Raw genomic sequence first — 15811 nt, forward strand, 5'->3', positions numbered from 1 at the left:
GGAAATGCACAAACTCGTCAATATTATTTTATAACTTAATATTTTATATATAACTTAAGACAAAGTATCCAATACTTCTCTCAGCATAGTTATCTGAAATTTATTAAAGATTTCAGTTACAGAACTTAACATTTTTCATATTTTAAAACCTGTTTCTTTTAATGGCTTTTACTTAAATATAAACCAATATATCTGCACAATATCTGTGTCTGTATTCACATTTGCTTTGCATATTTTTTCTGCTTTACTCTACATTGATTGCCTTAATTTATGTATTCAGAGGCAACGAAGCTGCTCCTTTTTAATGAGGATAAATGTACACTCATGCACACATGCGGGACCAAATGGATCCGTGGGCGTATGAGTGATTTTTATGTGCCTGCGTACGCTTAGACGGTTTACATCTGTCTGGTGTTTTGAAGATTATACTTAAGTGGAGGTAAATGAATAAGCAATTCCAGTGAATTTTCGTTCGCGTATTTCTCTTCGCTGAGTAATTTAAATAGTTTATTTGAATTTTTGTCAAAATTGTGTTCCATTCTGCTTTGCTTTTCTAAATAGGATTTGAAAAAGAAGCTTTGATTAAACTCATTATAAGGACTTAATGCCACGTTGAGATAAGCCTTTTTTAAATAATATTTTTCTTTAATTTTTTCAAATAAATTTCTGTGTGAAAACAATTTTTTTATATTATAATATTTATAGTATTTGAAATTATATAATTACATTATTATTATATTTAATATATGAAATTATTCAAATTATTTAGTACTAACACTATAGTTAATCCAAATTGATTGCTTTCTTATGCAAACATCCACAAAATTTAGTGCTATATAAAATACTGACTTTACACTTCCTATGGACCAAAGAAAAATACCAAGTTACCTTTCTTAAGAATAAATAATAGCCTTGTGGCCTTCAAACACAAATCAAATGGAACCTTTAAGGCTTGTAAAAAAAGCTACAGTTTTTAACAGAAGGTTTTTATTTCTTTATCGATTTTTATTTTGTGCCCTTATTTGGCAGAAATTATCCATTTCGACAATTGTTATGTGGTCAAGAGAGGTAGAAACGTGGATCCAGCTGGCGCCATTTAAGGATTTAATTATTTTAATTAAGCCACCAAACACTCAAACGTTTTATTGCTACAAACACCAACACATATGCAAAGATACAAACAAATTTTAATTTAAAAACTTTAGTGAATTTTTGATTTTTTAAGGTTTTGTGCTTTTCTTTTGCTTTTTAATTTCGTTTTTTATCGCTTTTTTTATTGCATTCCTTTAACGAATATTACCAAAAAAAATGAGGCATAATAAAATATTAAAAATAATTTCAAAACCTAATAGAATATAATAAATGTTTTATTATTATGTTGAGGCTAGTTGAGTTAGTGCACTTGAGCACTTTTACTCTTTCTTAACTGCGAGGTTTCTTCAATACCCCTCTTTACGCTTTGACTGGATTATTGTTTATCACTTCATCAGACTAAACAATAATTAACCTCCGATCTACATACCTCCCCGAGGAGCCTGTAACCATTCTGTGATTCGATAAAGCGGTATCAGTAAGTCTGTAAATAATTTCAGGGCTCAATTCTCTATATATTTTTTGATTGAATCAATCTTGATGTCCCTGAGGATGTCATTCGTCCTAATGTACCATGGTACCTTGAAAAGTCTTCTTAGAGCCTGGCTTTGTGCAATTTCTAGCTGGCGAATTGTAGTGTTTGAGGCTTTGCTAAGCGCTACACATCCATACAGAAGTGACGGACGAATTATTTGGTTACATATCAGTTTCCTGTTCGTAGCACTGAGGTTTTCATTTTTAAATGGCGGTTGGAGGTGATGAAGAATTTTGGCACAGCCCCTGACAGTTGTGAAAAGTGAATAATAATCGAAATAATAAAAGATTAAAATAAGAAGAACTCAAAGGAGTGAATGAAAGATCACTAATATCCCGTAGGTTTGTTTCCCTGGACTCATTTTTTTTATAAAAACTAAACACATTTTTTGTGCTGGGCATGCTACACACTATATGTGTATTTGTAAGCGTAAGTGCACATCTTACGTACGCACACAACTACAACTGACTGACTGACTGATAACAAATTTAAAAAGAATAGAAATGGGCTTACAATGAGAAGCCAGCTTTGCTCTTTAGTTCCAACTGTTCATTAGCCACGCATGCGAGTGCACGTACGCACATAATGTTGTTAATATATTTGTCAGTTTACTTATTAATCGGTCTTTTTTGTTGTTCCGACGGTAATACCGTCGGCAAATGATTTTAATCTTTGTTCCCAGCAGCAAAAGCAAGAACAACAATAAAGCAAACAAGTATGGCCCACACAATTCAAAGTAAGCCGCTATAGTGCCACGCTACCCACTGCGACTCCCACTACCACTATCACTACCACTGCCACTACTGCTAAAGCCAAAGTCGCTCCTAACATCATTTTGTATTTAAAACCTTATTTGTATTTGTATTCTCATTGTTGTAGTTTTTATTTTATTGTTGTTTTTATTATTGTTTTAAATTTAAACCGCTTTCGTTTGGTTGAAGCAATAAAATGTAGGCAAACAAACAAGCAAATGTGAGTGAGACCGTGTGTTGCCCATCTTAGTGTGCGCCATGCACAGCCAAGGCAATGGTAGAATTGTCAAATTGTTGTGTGTGCGTGTGTGCGTGTGTGCTTCTGTGCATGTCTACTTTTTGTGTCTTCACCTCTGCCATCCGGCGCTGAGGTACAACAGTTAGGTACAGTACCTAACTGTTGCTCTACATTTGATGCTTAATTATAAAAACAAATACATGGAGTAAAAGCAATGCAAATACACATCTACCAATACACACAAGTGAGTGCCTAGTTACATTTGCGCTATTGCTTTTCCTGCAAATACCTTTTGCGTTTGCGACGTCAAGTCCGCGGAAATTTAAATACTTAACAAAAATACTTGAAGAATTGGAGTAAAAATATGGATGAAATGATATGAGCAATTTATTTTAATGCACTTTTTATTCTTTCATGTTTCCACACTCCACACCCATTTCCTCTTCCCTTATTTATAAAAATTGAAATTTCTTAAGGCAGCAATTTTCAAATATTATAAATTTCAATTTATTATATTTATTTAATTTAGTTAGATCGCAAAAAAAAAAACAAAAATGGTTCACTAAAGGCAAAACATTTAGTTAAAAGCAATGCTTATTAGAGCAATTACATATTTTAACTGCGTTATCAATAGAATTTGTCACAGAAATATTTATTTTTATTTATTTATATTTATTTATTTATAAGTGCATTAAGGTATGTACTTTTATTGCACTATCCTAGAAACTAACTTAAAAGCTAACAATATATTATTTCAAGTATAATTTCTTTAGAAATTACAAAAATTAGAAAATGTAATAAAATTGTGTTAAAATATTAATGTGCTACAAATATAAATTAGATATTACTATATAATGATAAACTGGGTAACTTACGGATGCAAACTGTAGTTTCTGTGAAGAGAATGACGAGTCGGCCATACATGTGCTGTTAGGATGCCCTGCGCTAATACACGTACGAAATAGGCTCCTAGGAATGTATATTCTTACGGAAGAGGCAATAAAACTCTGTAAAGTAGGTACTATACTACTTTTCATTGACGCAACAGTGCTTAAAGATCTACTCTAAGCCCAGAAGGGGGCACAATAGACCCGACGGTCACAGTGCCACATCTCCTAAAAATAATAATAATATAATAATGAATATTAACATTGAATTGAAATTAAAAATAATATATTTAAATTAGTTCAGTTAACAATAACTTTTTCAAAATTCTAAAATTACATGCAAAACGTTCGATAATCGGACTTAATGAATAAGAAAGAACCTTTCGAGATAGTCAATGAAGATTATAGCATGTGCATCTCAAAATACTGAAGCCGTAACCTTCCTAGCTAACTGTGACTGTTGTGCCTTTGGACGCTTCGAACGTGATCTGATTTACTCATATTACGTGTAAACATGGTCAAACACTGCTCTGAATCATCAACACATTGTTGTTTTTGATAAACTGCGCTTAAATGGCGGCACCCACTTTGAAAAGAGTTCTCTCTTGGTCAACTGTTCATGCATAATTGTAAACACACTACCTTTTGATATCTTTACGATCTCAGCTATCTCACGCAATTACAATTTACGATCAGATATAACCAGTTGCTGGACTTTTTTGATGTTTTCTGAGTAATCACCTCAATTGGATGACCAGAATGTTGACTATCATCGGTGTCTGTACGACCACGTTTAAATTCAGGAAATCAATAACAAATGATTCTTTTCGATGGAGCAGAGTCCGGATAACACTTTTGAAGTCATTGCTGAGCTTGTACAGTATTTTTTTTTAAACACACGAAATTGTTTCAAATCGTTTGTTTTGAAAATAACAAAAGTAGCTTCCTTTAAATGGCTATCACTTTTTTGTGACTAATCGAAATGTCATGAAATTTTACACATAGTCTTTTGAAGGTTGGTACTTCATAAACGTTATATAGATTTGACAATGGCAGCGCCATCTGTGTGTCAGTCACACGACTTATTGAGTGATGTGTTAGTAAGCGGCAAAATAATGATTTCATCTGCATTTTCAACTGTCCAGCGATGTATGCATGTTAAATTTAAAGTTATCACATTTAAATTATAATTTAAATTATGTTAATACGCAATATTTCGTAAAAAGCAAATGAATATCAGTTGAACTTTGGTTCCTGTTTCTAAATTAATCTGAGAACAGCACAGCTGCTCTGCTTTTTTTAATTTTTGCAAGTCGTATATTTAAAAATTGAAACAACAATAAAAACGAAAGGAGTGGAGTTTCGAAAAAAAATTAAGAACTTGTTAAGTAAGTAAATCAGGACGAAATAGAAACCAAATTCTGTTACACTGACGATATCAGCAGCAAATTGCATCCTGCGGATAATCTAAAAATAAAAACTTCCAATAACAACAAAAACAAGCAGAAAGCAAAATGCAGAAAACGCTGATTTTCATGTTGATAATGACGATGATTTTCGTCTTGAAATTGGCTTCATTTTGCATTGCCGCAGACACACTTGCATACTTTTAGGACGCAGTTTACTACTACTAACAAGCTGCAATAGCAACAACAAAAGCACAAAACTAAACACGGTGAACGCTATACACGCTGTAGACGCTGTACCCACTGCACACACTGCAGTGTGCCAATGAGTTTATCTGAATGCATCTAAGTGTGTGTTCGGTGATTCAGTATTGCAACGCAAGGATTTGTGCACACTCACACATGCAATGAACTTGTTTGTGTTGTGTAGCTGTAATTTGAAACCCCAAATCCAAGTCGCAACGCTAACAAGTAAAAAACAGATAAAACGCATAAATACAAATAAAACAACAACTGCACCGAGGATATCACTTTAAACATAACATGGAATGCAAGCAATGCTGTAGCTATGGAACCAAATTCGTCCGAGCACACAAATAAAGCTTCGAGTATAAGAGAGTTGAACTCTGAACTCAATTATACTAAACAGCAGTGATACGAGGTCTGCATTCGAATCTTGCACTTCCAAATTACTTTGCAAATAAATTTCACTCACTTACGCCTTCATCTGCTGCACCATGGCAAATATTTTAATTAGTTTGTAATTTAAGTTTGGCTTTGCTGAGCACAGAACACCCTTCACACAAATAGTTATGGGTCGTATCAATTATTTATGATATATTTTATAGATTGCCTTATATGTACAGTGGAAGAACTCATTCGAAATGTGTGAGCAAGCAGAATGAGATCAGTTTCTCTACAAACAAAGATGTAAAGCATCTAATAATCGTCATATAATCGTGATAGATCGCGGTGATTTAATACCGTTGATACTAATTTCTAATTTTATTTCGATGGATTTGCAGATTAAAATCTAAGTTCCATTTGTTTCGACTTTAATTTAATGAATATTTTTGTTAATTTTCATATTAATTTTCACATCATTATATTAATATTATTATCTCCGAATAGTTTTATACTCTAAAATCGAGTTGTTTACTTACCTTTACCTTACCTTTTTGTTTACTTACCTTACCTTTTTTATCTTTTTTGTGCATTATTACTCTATTTGAAAAAGGTAAGCATTTTCCTTCTATCAAGCACCTTTCTCAGCAATTAATTTTCATAATTGTCTCTATATATACATTGCCAATGACAATTATAGTTCTAGACTTGATACAGTTTAGGGGTAGGTAGGAGTAGGTTCTTCTATTCCGGCGATATGTCCAAGCCAGCCCTGCCGCTGAATTTTTATACGCTTAACTATGTCAATGTCGCGGTATACCTCGTAAAGCTCAACATTCCATTTAATCCGATACTCGTCGCCAACACTTAAGTGACCATAGATCTTCCGAAGAATTGTTCACTCGAATGTTTCTAATCCCTTCTCATCACTGTAGATAATTGTCCAAGCTTCTGCATCATACAGCAGGACAGGCATGATGAGAGATTTGTGGAGCGTGATTTTTATTTATCGAGAGAGGACTTTATTTCTCAATTGCCTATTTAGCCCAAAGTAACATCGGTCGGTAACAATGATTCTTTGTTGAATCTCTAAACTGACGTCATTTTTGGTGTTAACACTGATTCCCAAATGAACAAAATCTTTCACAACTTCGAACTTATGGAGACGATCAGAAGATTTGTTTGTTGCAAAAAGTGTTTTGTTTTGTCCTCATTTACTATAAGACCCCTTTGCTTCACTTGCTTCTCTAAGTTGGAAAATGCCGCACTGACGGGTGTTGTAGTCAATGATATCAATATCATCGGCATACGCAAGCAGCATTACACTTTTGTAGAATATTGTGCCAGTGCGGTTTAAATATACTGCTCGAATCCAATGTTAGGTTAAAAAGGTCAAACGACAAGGAGTCACTCTGAACCTCATTTGGTATCAAACGGCTTGTAGAGGTTCTTCGCGATTCTAACCGAACTGGTGGTGTTGCTCATTGCTCATTTTACATAGCCGTATAGAATTGGTTTTAATTTTTACACAGAACCTTATATGCGATTTTGAAAAGATTGATATCACGATAATTGCAGCCGATGACAGGATCATATTTTTTGGGGATTGAGCGAAACACACTTAAATTCCAATCGTTGGGCATGCATTCATCCGATCATATGTTGCGAATTAGTTGTAGCATGCATTTAGCTGTTTTAACTTTGTTATGATCGGTTTTAACTTTGTTATGATCGGTAGGTGGGACAATTATTTTATCGTCAATGATGGCAAATTGGGTATCACCTCTTTCCTCCTCTTTTGACATTGTCGTTCTTTGCTGCGTGCATTGCAATTGACCGTAAAGTGACTTGACATGCTTTCGTCTTTCTCTGTGGTAGCGTCACGACACTCTTGGTCGTGGCAGCTGTTTCTTTGTGTATGCTGATAGCCAATTACCTCTTCTGCAGTGGTACTCATAGAGTTGGAGGTCTGGGTCCATTGTGCGCATCTTCTTCTGATTTCTTTGGGCTCATCTTCCAGATATTGGAAGAGTCGAATAGCGAGGTCTGTTTTGATTGCAGCTTTTCGACATCTAACTTTCGCTGTGCTTGTCCACGTACCTTTTTCAATGCACATAAACATGTTTAAATCTTGGCAGCAACAAAATAATGATCCGAATCGATGTTGGCTCCTTAGATAATACGTACATCCAAGAAATTGAAATTATGCCTTCCAACTTGAGATCTTGTGGTTTGATTAGGTGACAGCCCTGTTGCACTATGTATGTTGAGATGCTGGCATCTGCTAATACCATGTTTCTAGCCACGGCGAAATCATTCAGCCTTCTTTCATTAGTAGAAGTTCTTGGCAAGTTTTTTGCTTATTGGTGGAAATGTTGAGACCTAATTTCTCAACTTTCGGCTTGCCGCAAATTCGAATGCGATTTCGTGCTTGTTGCATGGCAACTATAGTAGATGACACAATGTTCTCGTGTAGAGCACCCTTCGTATTTCCATCGTATTTCCTGGAGGGCGGTAATGTCAGCCTTATATTTCTTGATAACATTAACCAGCTGTACCAGCACCTTCTCTGTAAAGAGTTTGGACATTCCAGGTACATATTTTTAAATCGTGTTCCTTATAACGTTTGTGATCATTCATAATCATATAATGTTTCATCATCATTCTTTATTTTGTCCGAGTATTAATTTGTTAATTTGTCGTTCCACTTCTTTTTTTGAAGTATATTTCTCATTGACTTTCTCTTTGAAAAATGTGGGAAGATAATTTTTTATTGTGATTAATGATTAAGCTTTATTATCGAGCTAATTGTGTGATAAATTCTTAGCTTTGACAGCCTAGATTATTGCTGATGTTATAATTCGCATGTAACAGAGGTTGAATAATAATAATTCTTCAAGTAATTAAATTTCCTTCATTTCTCTTACCACTTATGTACCTTAACAGCACATTTTCCCATTCCCTTTTCTGAAAGGTGCAGACATAAAAATTCGACTCTACAAACTTTAAAGTTTTTAATTTATTTCTTATAATTTTTTAACTTCTTTAACTTCAAATTTTTATTTCTAATTGAATATTTTACTTCGTTCTTTCTCTCCTCTTTTGAAGGATATATTTTTCTCTATTATCTTTTTAAATTTTTGTTTCCAGTACTCTCTACTGGTGTAGTCTGAAGTTAACGCAAGACTGCAATATGTCCCTTTTCAGCTTCCTTTCATTAACAGTGGCATTCTACGAAATAGTGAGGCAAATTTGTAGGCGCTTCGACTTAAGTTCCCGGCACATTTATGTGCCACAGCAAGGTGCAGTTTCATGAGGACCGTATTAAGTCAAGTTCGTTATGCATTTGTGGGTTGTTATTCTTGCAATTGCTTTGTTACATCAATTTTGCTGCTCGAACAGTTTGCAAAGCGTTGCGGCAAGCGTCACGTATATGGGCTACTGAAGCGCAGTTCAAAGCATCGAGTAGCTCGTCAGCAATGTTACTGGAATAATTAGAGCATAAAGATTTCAAGAGTTCAACTTTATTGGATTTCTTATGACTAACTGCAACCACTGCAGCTGCTATCAGAAACCATTGATGTAGAGACGGTCTGCCTGCTTTTTTGCTCGCCGCGACCGTTATTCTCTGCCTTACATTGCTGTATGAGGTATTATATTTACTTTTGCATGGACAGCCGTATTGCTTAGTGCAAAGCTATTTACAACTCGAGTTATTTGCTTGAACTGTGTATACATAATTAACTCAATTTCAACTTGAAACCTCTTTCCGTACAATGGCAATACCTCTTGTGTACACGTTTGAACATGTCAGTGTACATTATTGATGCAGGTGTAGAAATATATCCTTGTGTCTATGCTTTATTCAAGTTTATATGCATCTTTACTTGCGAAACAATTTCTTGGTTCGTATATTTTTATTAATCAACACCTATAAAAAATCGAAAATTTTATGTCCTTCCGCAGACAAAACTTCTTCTTTTGCGTTACCATTTGTGAGCTTTTCTGATAATTCAAATTTCATATATCAATAAAGACTTATAAAGTATAGTCGGATAATTTTTTCAACCACAATACCATAAACACCACACATAGGTGAAAAAGGTGAAATCACCTAAGCCAGCCATATTGATCAATACGACTCTGATATCCATGAGCACAGATTCAAATTAGCTTTTGTAGAAGAAAAAGTTTACTGAGAAGTGTTGATCAATCTGTTTTGTTTGAAATATAAAGTTTCTTATCGAAATGCATAAAAATTCCTCTATGTCTTATGCCATTAACTTTGTTTTCATTACAAAAACTTTATATAAAGTACTTAAGGGGATAGGATGTGCATATGACAGAATTGTGGGAAGATACTGCCATAGTTTCAAGAAAAAGTGATTTGTTTGTTAGAATTTTTGAGGTATATTTGTTTAAGTTTGAAGCAGGATGATTTGTAAGCTTATGGTAGATATGATATAAAAGGATGTTATAAAAAAACGGTACATTACTAAAATTGCCTTTATACTGGATTTTGTTTCAGTGTTTCTGATCGAGATTTAAAAACTATGTATAATAGCATTTATTAGGAGAGATTCTATAAAATCGGAGAGATGATATAAGATAAACATCGGGAATTCTTTTTCTTTTCTTTTCTTCGGTCATTTAACCTTTATATCAATCATATGAACTCTGTCTTCTGCGGATAATCCAATTTTATTATTATATATATGTGTATTTCTATGTTCATCTATTTTTAATAACTGAATTGTTTTATTCCCTCTTTTTTATCACTCTTCTCTGTTTTTGATTTAATTTTTGTTTAAGTCGTAATTGAACAAAAAGATGAATTTAGATAAACAAACTGATGTTTGGGGTTCCTCCTTTACATTTATCCCACTAACAAAGGCTTTAACAGATTTCAGAAGCTTGAAGCTCTACTAATATTACAAACAAGCTTTTCCAAGTTTTAAGAAACCAATTTGTGGATTACTGAAATTAAAAATAAATAAAAGGAATAAACTTGAATTTATTAAATTATAATTGCATATTAAGACCAATATGGAATTATGGTATTCAGCCGTTTGATAATGCTAATGCCTTAAACGTTGAAAATCTCCAAAGTGCTCAGTCAAAAATATTAAAAACAATCACTGACATTCCATTCCTAAAAGTGTTACAAGTTAAAGTAATCACCAAAATCTATAAGTCCGCGTCGTTAAACTGTCTCTAAAAATATTACAGATAATTACAAAAAGAAACTTACAGAACCTGTTACCTCTTAGATAGAAATCTTATAGCTAAATTTAGTATTGTTGATGCTATTTAAGTATGAAAATGCAACAGTGTAACCCTCTTACAAACTAAATCAAGATGAGCATTTAGACCTAAACTAATATTTTGAGCAGAAATTGGCAGTCTTTTCAAACAAAATAGAACTTGCTTCCTACCAAACTTTAAGGAACCAATGTAAGCAATTAAGCACTTACCCTTGTAAGTTGAACAAAATTAGCTTGAAAAAGTGGGCGCTAAACTGCGTTAAATAGTATTAAAGAAAACTTTGACAGCCTTTTGAAAGCTGCGCAAAAATTCAAAACTAAAGCTGAACCTCCGGAGGAGGAGTTCTTCTCAACAATTTTTGAAAAAAAATTTATCAGACGAATTCTGAGGTGTTATTTCTCCTCTCTACAAGTCAATAACACTATCAAAATTCCAGGTTCCAAGAACGATCGGGTCTACGTTCTGGAGCCACTCGTCATCTACGACGACCAAGTACCGTTCAACACCTCCCAAAAGGACTCCATAAGCAGGTCCTGGCGGGTTACAACAACAACAACCCTATCAAAATAAGCCTACATTCAGTGAAAAATAGCAACTATTCTTTAGCTAAATCCAGAGAAGGCTGCAGTGCGTGGCCATAAAAATGGTAATTGCTTTGTCAAAACAATACATGCGGCTTTTCAGAACAAAAACCACTGCACAACTATGCTTTTAGACTTCACACAGCAATTCAACAAAGTTTGACACGGGACTCAGCTATTAAAAATAGATCATTGCTTAACGAAATATCTTCAACAGAAACTTATGCATAACCTGTCAAGATCAAGGCATAGTAGAACTGATTATGTCTTTATTATGATATTTACATTATAAAAAATTGACAGCCGGTAAAATCTTTCAAGATTTCTACAGAAACTAATTAACTTAATTGGTATAAAGGATGCAATGCGAGTCTCCCAATGATATAAGCGGTCCTGGCTTTATTAAGCTCCCAATATTCTGTGGTGGAGTTGCTTATTGTCTATAATAATAGTACTAATAAGCACCTATATCCTGTGGACATGAACACACCTTCAAGTCGAGATCATGTCTTAGTTGTTCTTCGAATGTCACAGACGCACTTTTTTAATTATCATTAAGGAAATGGTATTCACACACAAAAGAAATGTGCAGTTGAATGAAGATTTATAGCAATCTGTAGAATACGTGTGCCTAAAACTAACGTAGCGTCTAATCCTTTTATGAGCACCTCCGTATCAATGCAAAACACGGTTTGTATTGAAATTAATTTAAATAAAATATTCAAGACTGATGTGTCGCACTTGAGAGCGACACGACTTTGTGTTTTTATTTTTTGACTTTTATTTTCCGTTCATTTGCTTTGTTGATTTTAATGCGGTTTTCGAAGTTGTTCTCGTACGTCTCCCTTCCCTCCCTTCGGCATAACCCCCTGCGACCTATATTTCGCAGCCAATAAGAAGTAAAAGTCACATTCCACTGTCAGTTACATTGGATTTATGATATCAAAATTGATATTAATGTATAAAATTTTTGTTTACTCATATATTAGTGCCACCACACCACACCACACCACACCGCACCACACCGCACCGCACCGCACCACATGCTTCACCGGTACTCCACCAGTCAGCCATTCAGCTAGTGGCCCAGCGAGCGAACGAGTGATTGTGCGAATTGGTTAAGAGAAAGGTTGCTGCTCCAGCCAGAGCTGCCAGTATTTTTAACCACATTTAAAGCAAACAGAAACAGCAGTGGCGGTTAAAAAAATAAAAAGCGAGGAAAAATTATTAAAAGAAAATGGCGATGGGAAAACACATTTAAGAATTTACACATACGAGTACGCAAGTGTAATGTAGGTCATGGCAGGATGTGAAGTGTAAAAAGCGTTGCAAATAATAAAAACACGATATGGCAAAAACATACAATAAAAACAAAGGACTCTGAGTAAAGTGAATGGAACAAAAATACAATAAATAAAATAATAAAAAGACGGAAAGTCCACGCTCCGTGGCACCAAATGAGTTATAATAAAATAAGCTTTTTAACATCGCAGATGAAAGGGAAATGAAGCAAAAATTGAAATCCTTTCTGTTTCTTTATGGCTTTACTTGTATTTGATAAATAAAGTGACACATTTTGTCATTAAAATGTACAAGTTCTACCATTTTGTGTGAACATAAACTGAGTGAAGTCCTTTGTGGAACGACTCTACATGACAGCACTTCTAATAAAGTGAAATTGTAATAAAAATAGTTTTTACATGGATTTTTTTGTTAAAAAAGAAGTATATGAGGTGCTTCTTTAAGGCGATTTAGTTGGTTCTAGATTGGCCGCAAACTATGATTACAGCTACCACAGATAGTGATGTTATGAATCACTAAAATGGTCAATATTCTATATTTCCGACATAACTCCCAGTATGATTGCAGGACTACTAATTAGTTGAAATTAGTAATAAAAGCAATTAATACAATAATTTATAACTAGTTGAACGCAATAATTTTTGATGTTGCGCCATTTTTAAAGCAAATAAACATAGATAATAAAAAACCAATCATGTACTGAAATACGGTTCAGGTCAAACAAAACTAGTGTTTTTCAAACTGACTTAAAGCCTGAATCTACATTGAAGAAGGTGATGGTTAGTTGTTGTTTACAATTATAACCAAAAAATTTTTTTTACGTATTGAAGGTGATTCCTGGAACTGCTTAACTTCATATTTTCCCATCTATCATTTCATAAAACTGATAATTGGAACTCTATGATTATAAAAACTTTATACTATGAATACCTTCCAGTCTTTTTATTATTTGTTTGATAATAATCCTTTCACCTGTATACACAAATTTTTTTTTTTTAATTATATAAAATTTCACTTAAAAACTAAATCCTATCAGATTATTATGAGTTTTTCGTGACATATTTATTTGCTCCATTGATTTTTGAAATAAAACAATATTCTCATGGCGTTTTCAGAATTAATATATTTACGCAATTTATATCGCAATATTTTTTACGACGAAAACATATGCAATCTGTACGTCCATGAATGAATTTCGAACAAAGACTGACACACAGCCATTTGGTGTGTCCGATTTTTTCCTGCCGAACTGACAAAGCGCGCATTTCTATAGCTTTTTAAATATGAATATAAATTTAAATCAATTATCCTCCACATTATCATTTATATTTCACTTGAAATCACTAATGAATAATTTGAATTTTTGTTCGGCTCTCAGTTTTGTACGCTACACCCAGTGTGAGTGACTTTTGCAGAGAAACAGAAGGTGAGCCCAACACAAAATATGTGTGTTGTGCAAAAGTTATCTCAGATCACACTAGTTTACAGCCAAAAATTTCCAAAGACGAGACTTATATTTCCTATAGGGAAATTTTCCGTAGAACTCAAAAAACACAACGATTTTTTTTTTCTGTGTACCGTTTTCGAGTTATTTGCAAAAAACCGTTATTTTGACTTTTCTTAAAACATCACCCTACATATGGCCTCGTAACTTTATTTGTGAAGTCACCATAGTAGCGCGTGATATATCAAATTAAAGATGAGACTTGTACAAACATTTTAAGCTACATAACATTAATGTAACTTATTTAGTTTCGCTGCTATAGCTGAAAGTGTACAGATTAAAAATGTTTTTTTTACGCTTTTTTCAACTTTTTCGATTTTCAATGTGATGGGATTCCCACAAAAATATTTTAAAAAAATTCTTTTTTTTAATGATGTTAAAGACTGTTTCCGTACAAACATTTCAAGTGGCTTAACATAAAAATCGAATAAAAATTTCAGAAGTTATTCGCCATTTTCCAAATTTGCCCCAAATAGTGGTTTTTTTTAACAAATCAGAAAAATCATTTTTTCGAATTTATTTTTTTAAACTTAAAGTGCAAATCAAAACAGAATTATATATAATTGTACAAAAATTAAAAATTAATATTATGTAGGGTCATATGTAGGCCATATGTAGGGTGATGTTTTGAGAAAAGTCAAAATAACGGTTTTTTGCAAATAACTCGAAAACGGAACACAGGAAAAAAAAATCGTTGTGTTTTTTGAGTTCTACGGAAAATTTCCCTATAGGAAATATAAGTCTCGTCTTTGGAAAACAAAACTTTTAATTATTTGTAAACTAGTGTTATTTGCGTCATTATTATTTCTATTAACCATCTGCAGATCCCATGTAAAATTGGCTCCTTTAGTTAATCTGACACAATTTGAGTTAAAGTTAACTTCTTTGACTTTGTACTCAATGTACAAAGTTTGTTTTGTATTTTAATAATTATTTCCACCCGATAAATATATTTCACTGTCCAATTGAAATTTTTTCTATATACTTCAATTATTAATCAAAATAATTCGGAAGCCAACACAAACGTCGTTCTGAAGGTAGTACAAAGAATCCATAGTCGACGTTTTGTTTCAAAAATAAATGGCTTCATTTTGTATTGTATGAAGATTTCACATAGTCTGCTTACTGAGTTCAGGGGTGATATGGGCTAGTGGGATCTTACCTTAAGTTTTGAAAAACTTTTTGACTGTGTACCTAGATTGCATGGATTTTACTACCGCCACATATCTTCCAATAATCTGTTTAAAACTGATGGCAGCTCTTTAAAATTTTAATTGTAAAAACTTTAAAAATAGACTAAATACTAATCTTAATTTTATTTTGAAACTGCAGATTAAAAGTGGATAACAATGGCGGGGCCTGGTGTCCTAAGCACATGGTATCACGTGGCTTAAACGAGTATTTACAAATTGACCTACTGCAGATTCATGTCATAACGGCTATAAGAACTCAGGGGCGATTCGGCAAAGGTCAAGGACAGGAATATACAGAAACATATGTGCTGGAATATTGGCGGCCGGGCTTTGATAAATGGATACGCTGGAAGAGTATACAAGGAAAAGAGGTAATTCATTTTAAAACACTGCATTATTACACTTATATAAGAAAACAAAATATTGTCAAAA

General features: G+C 33.5%; 1 protein-coding gene across 1 annotated transcript in view; it reads left to right on the forward strand.

Moving 5' to 3' along the window:
• LOC119687189 (discoidin domain-containing receptor 2) overlaps window positions 1-15811 on the forward strand; it is a 229676-nt gene that overhangs the window by 135751 nt on the left and 78114 nt on the right. Inside the window, exon 4 of the mRNA XM_038101441.1 lies at window positions 15519-15750. Within this exon, the coding sequence (XP_037957369.1) occupies window positions 15519-15750 (232 nt within the window). The remainder of the gene's footprint in view (window positions 1-15518; window positions 15751-15811) is intronic.

This window comes from Teleopsis dalmanni, chromosome X, assembly GCF_002237135.1.
Source record: "Teleopsis dalmanni isolate 2A chromosome X, ASM223713v2, whole genome shotgun sequence".
NCBI classification, from domain to species: Eukaryota; Metazoa; Arthropoda; class Insecta; order Diptera; family Diopsidae; genus Teleopsis; species Teleopsis dalmanni.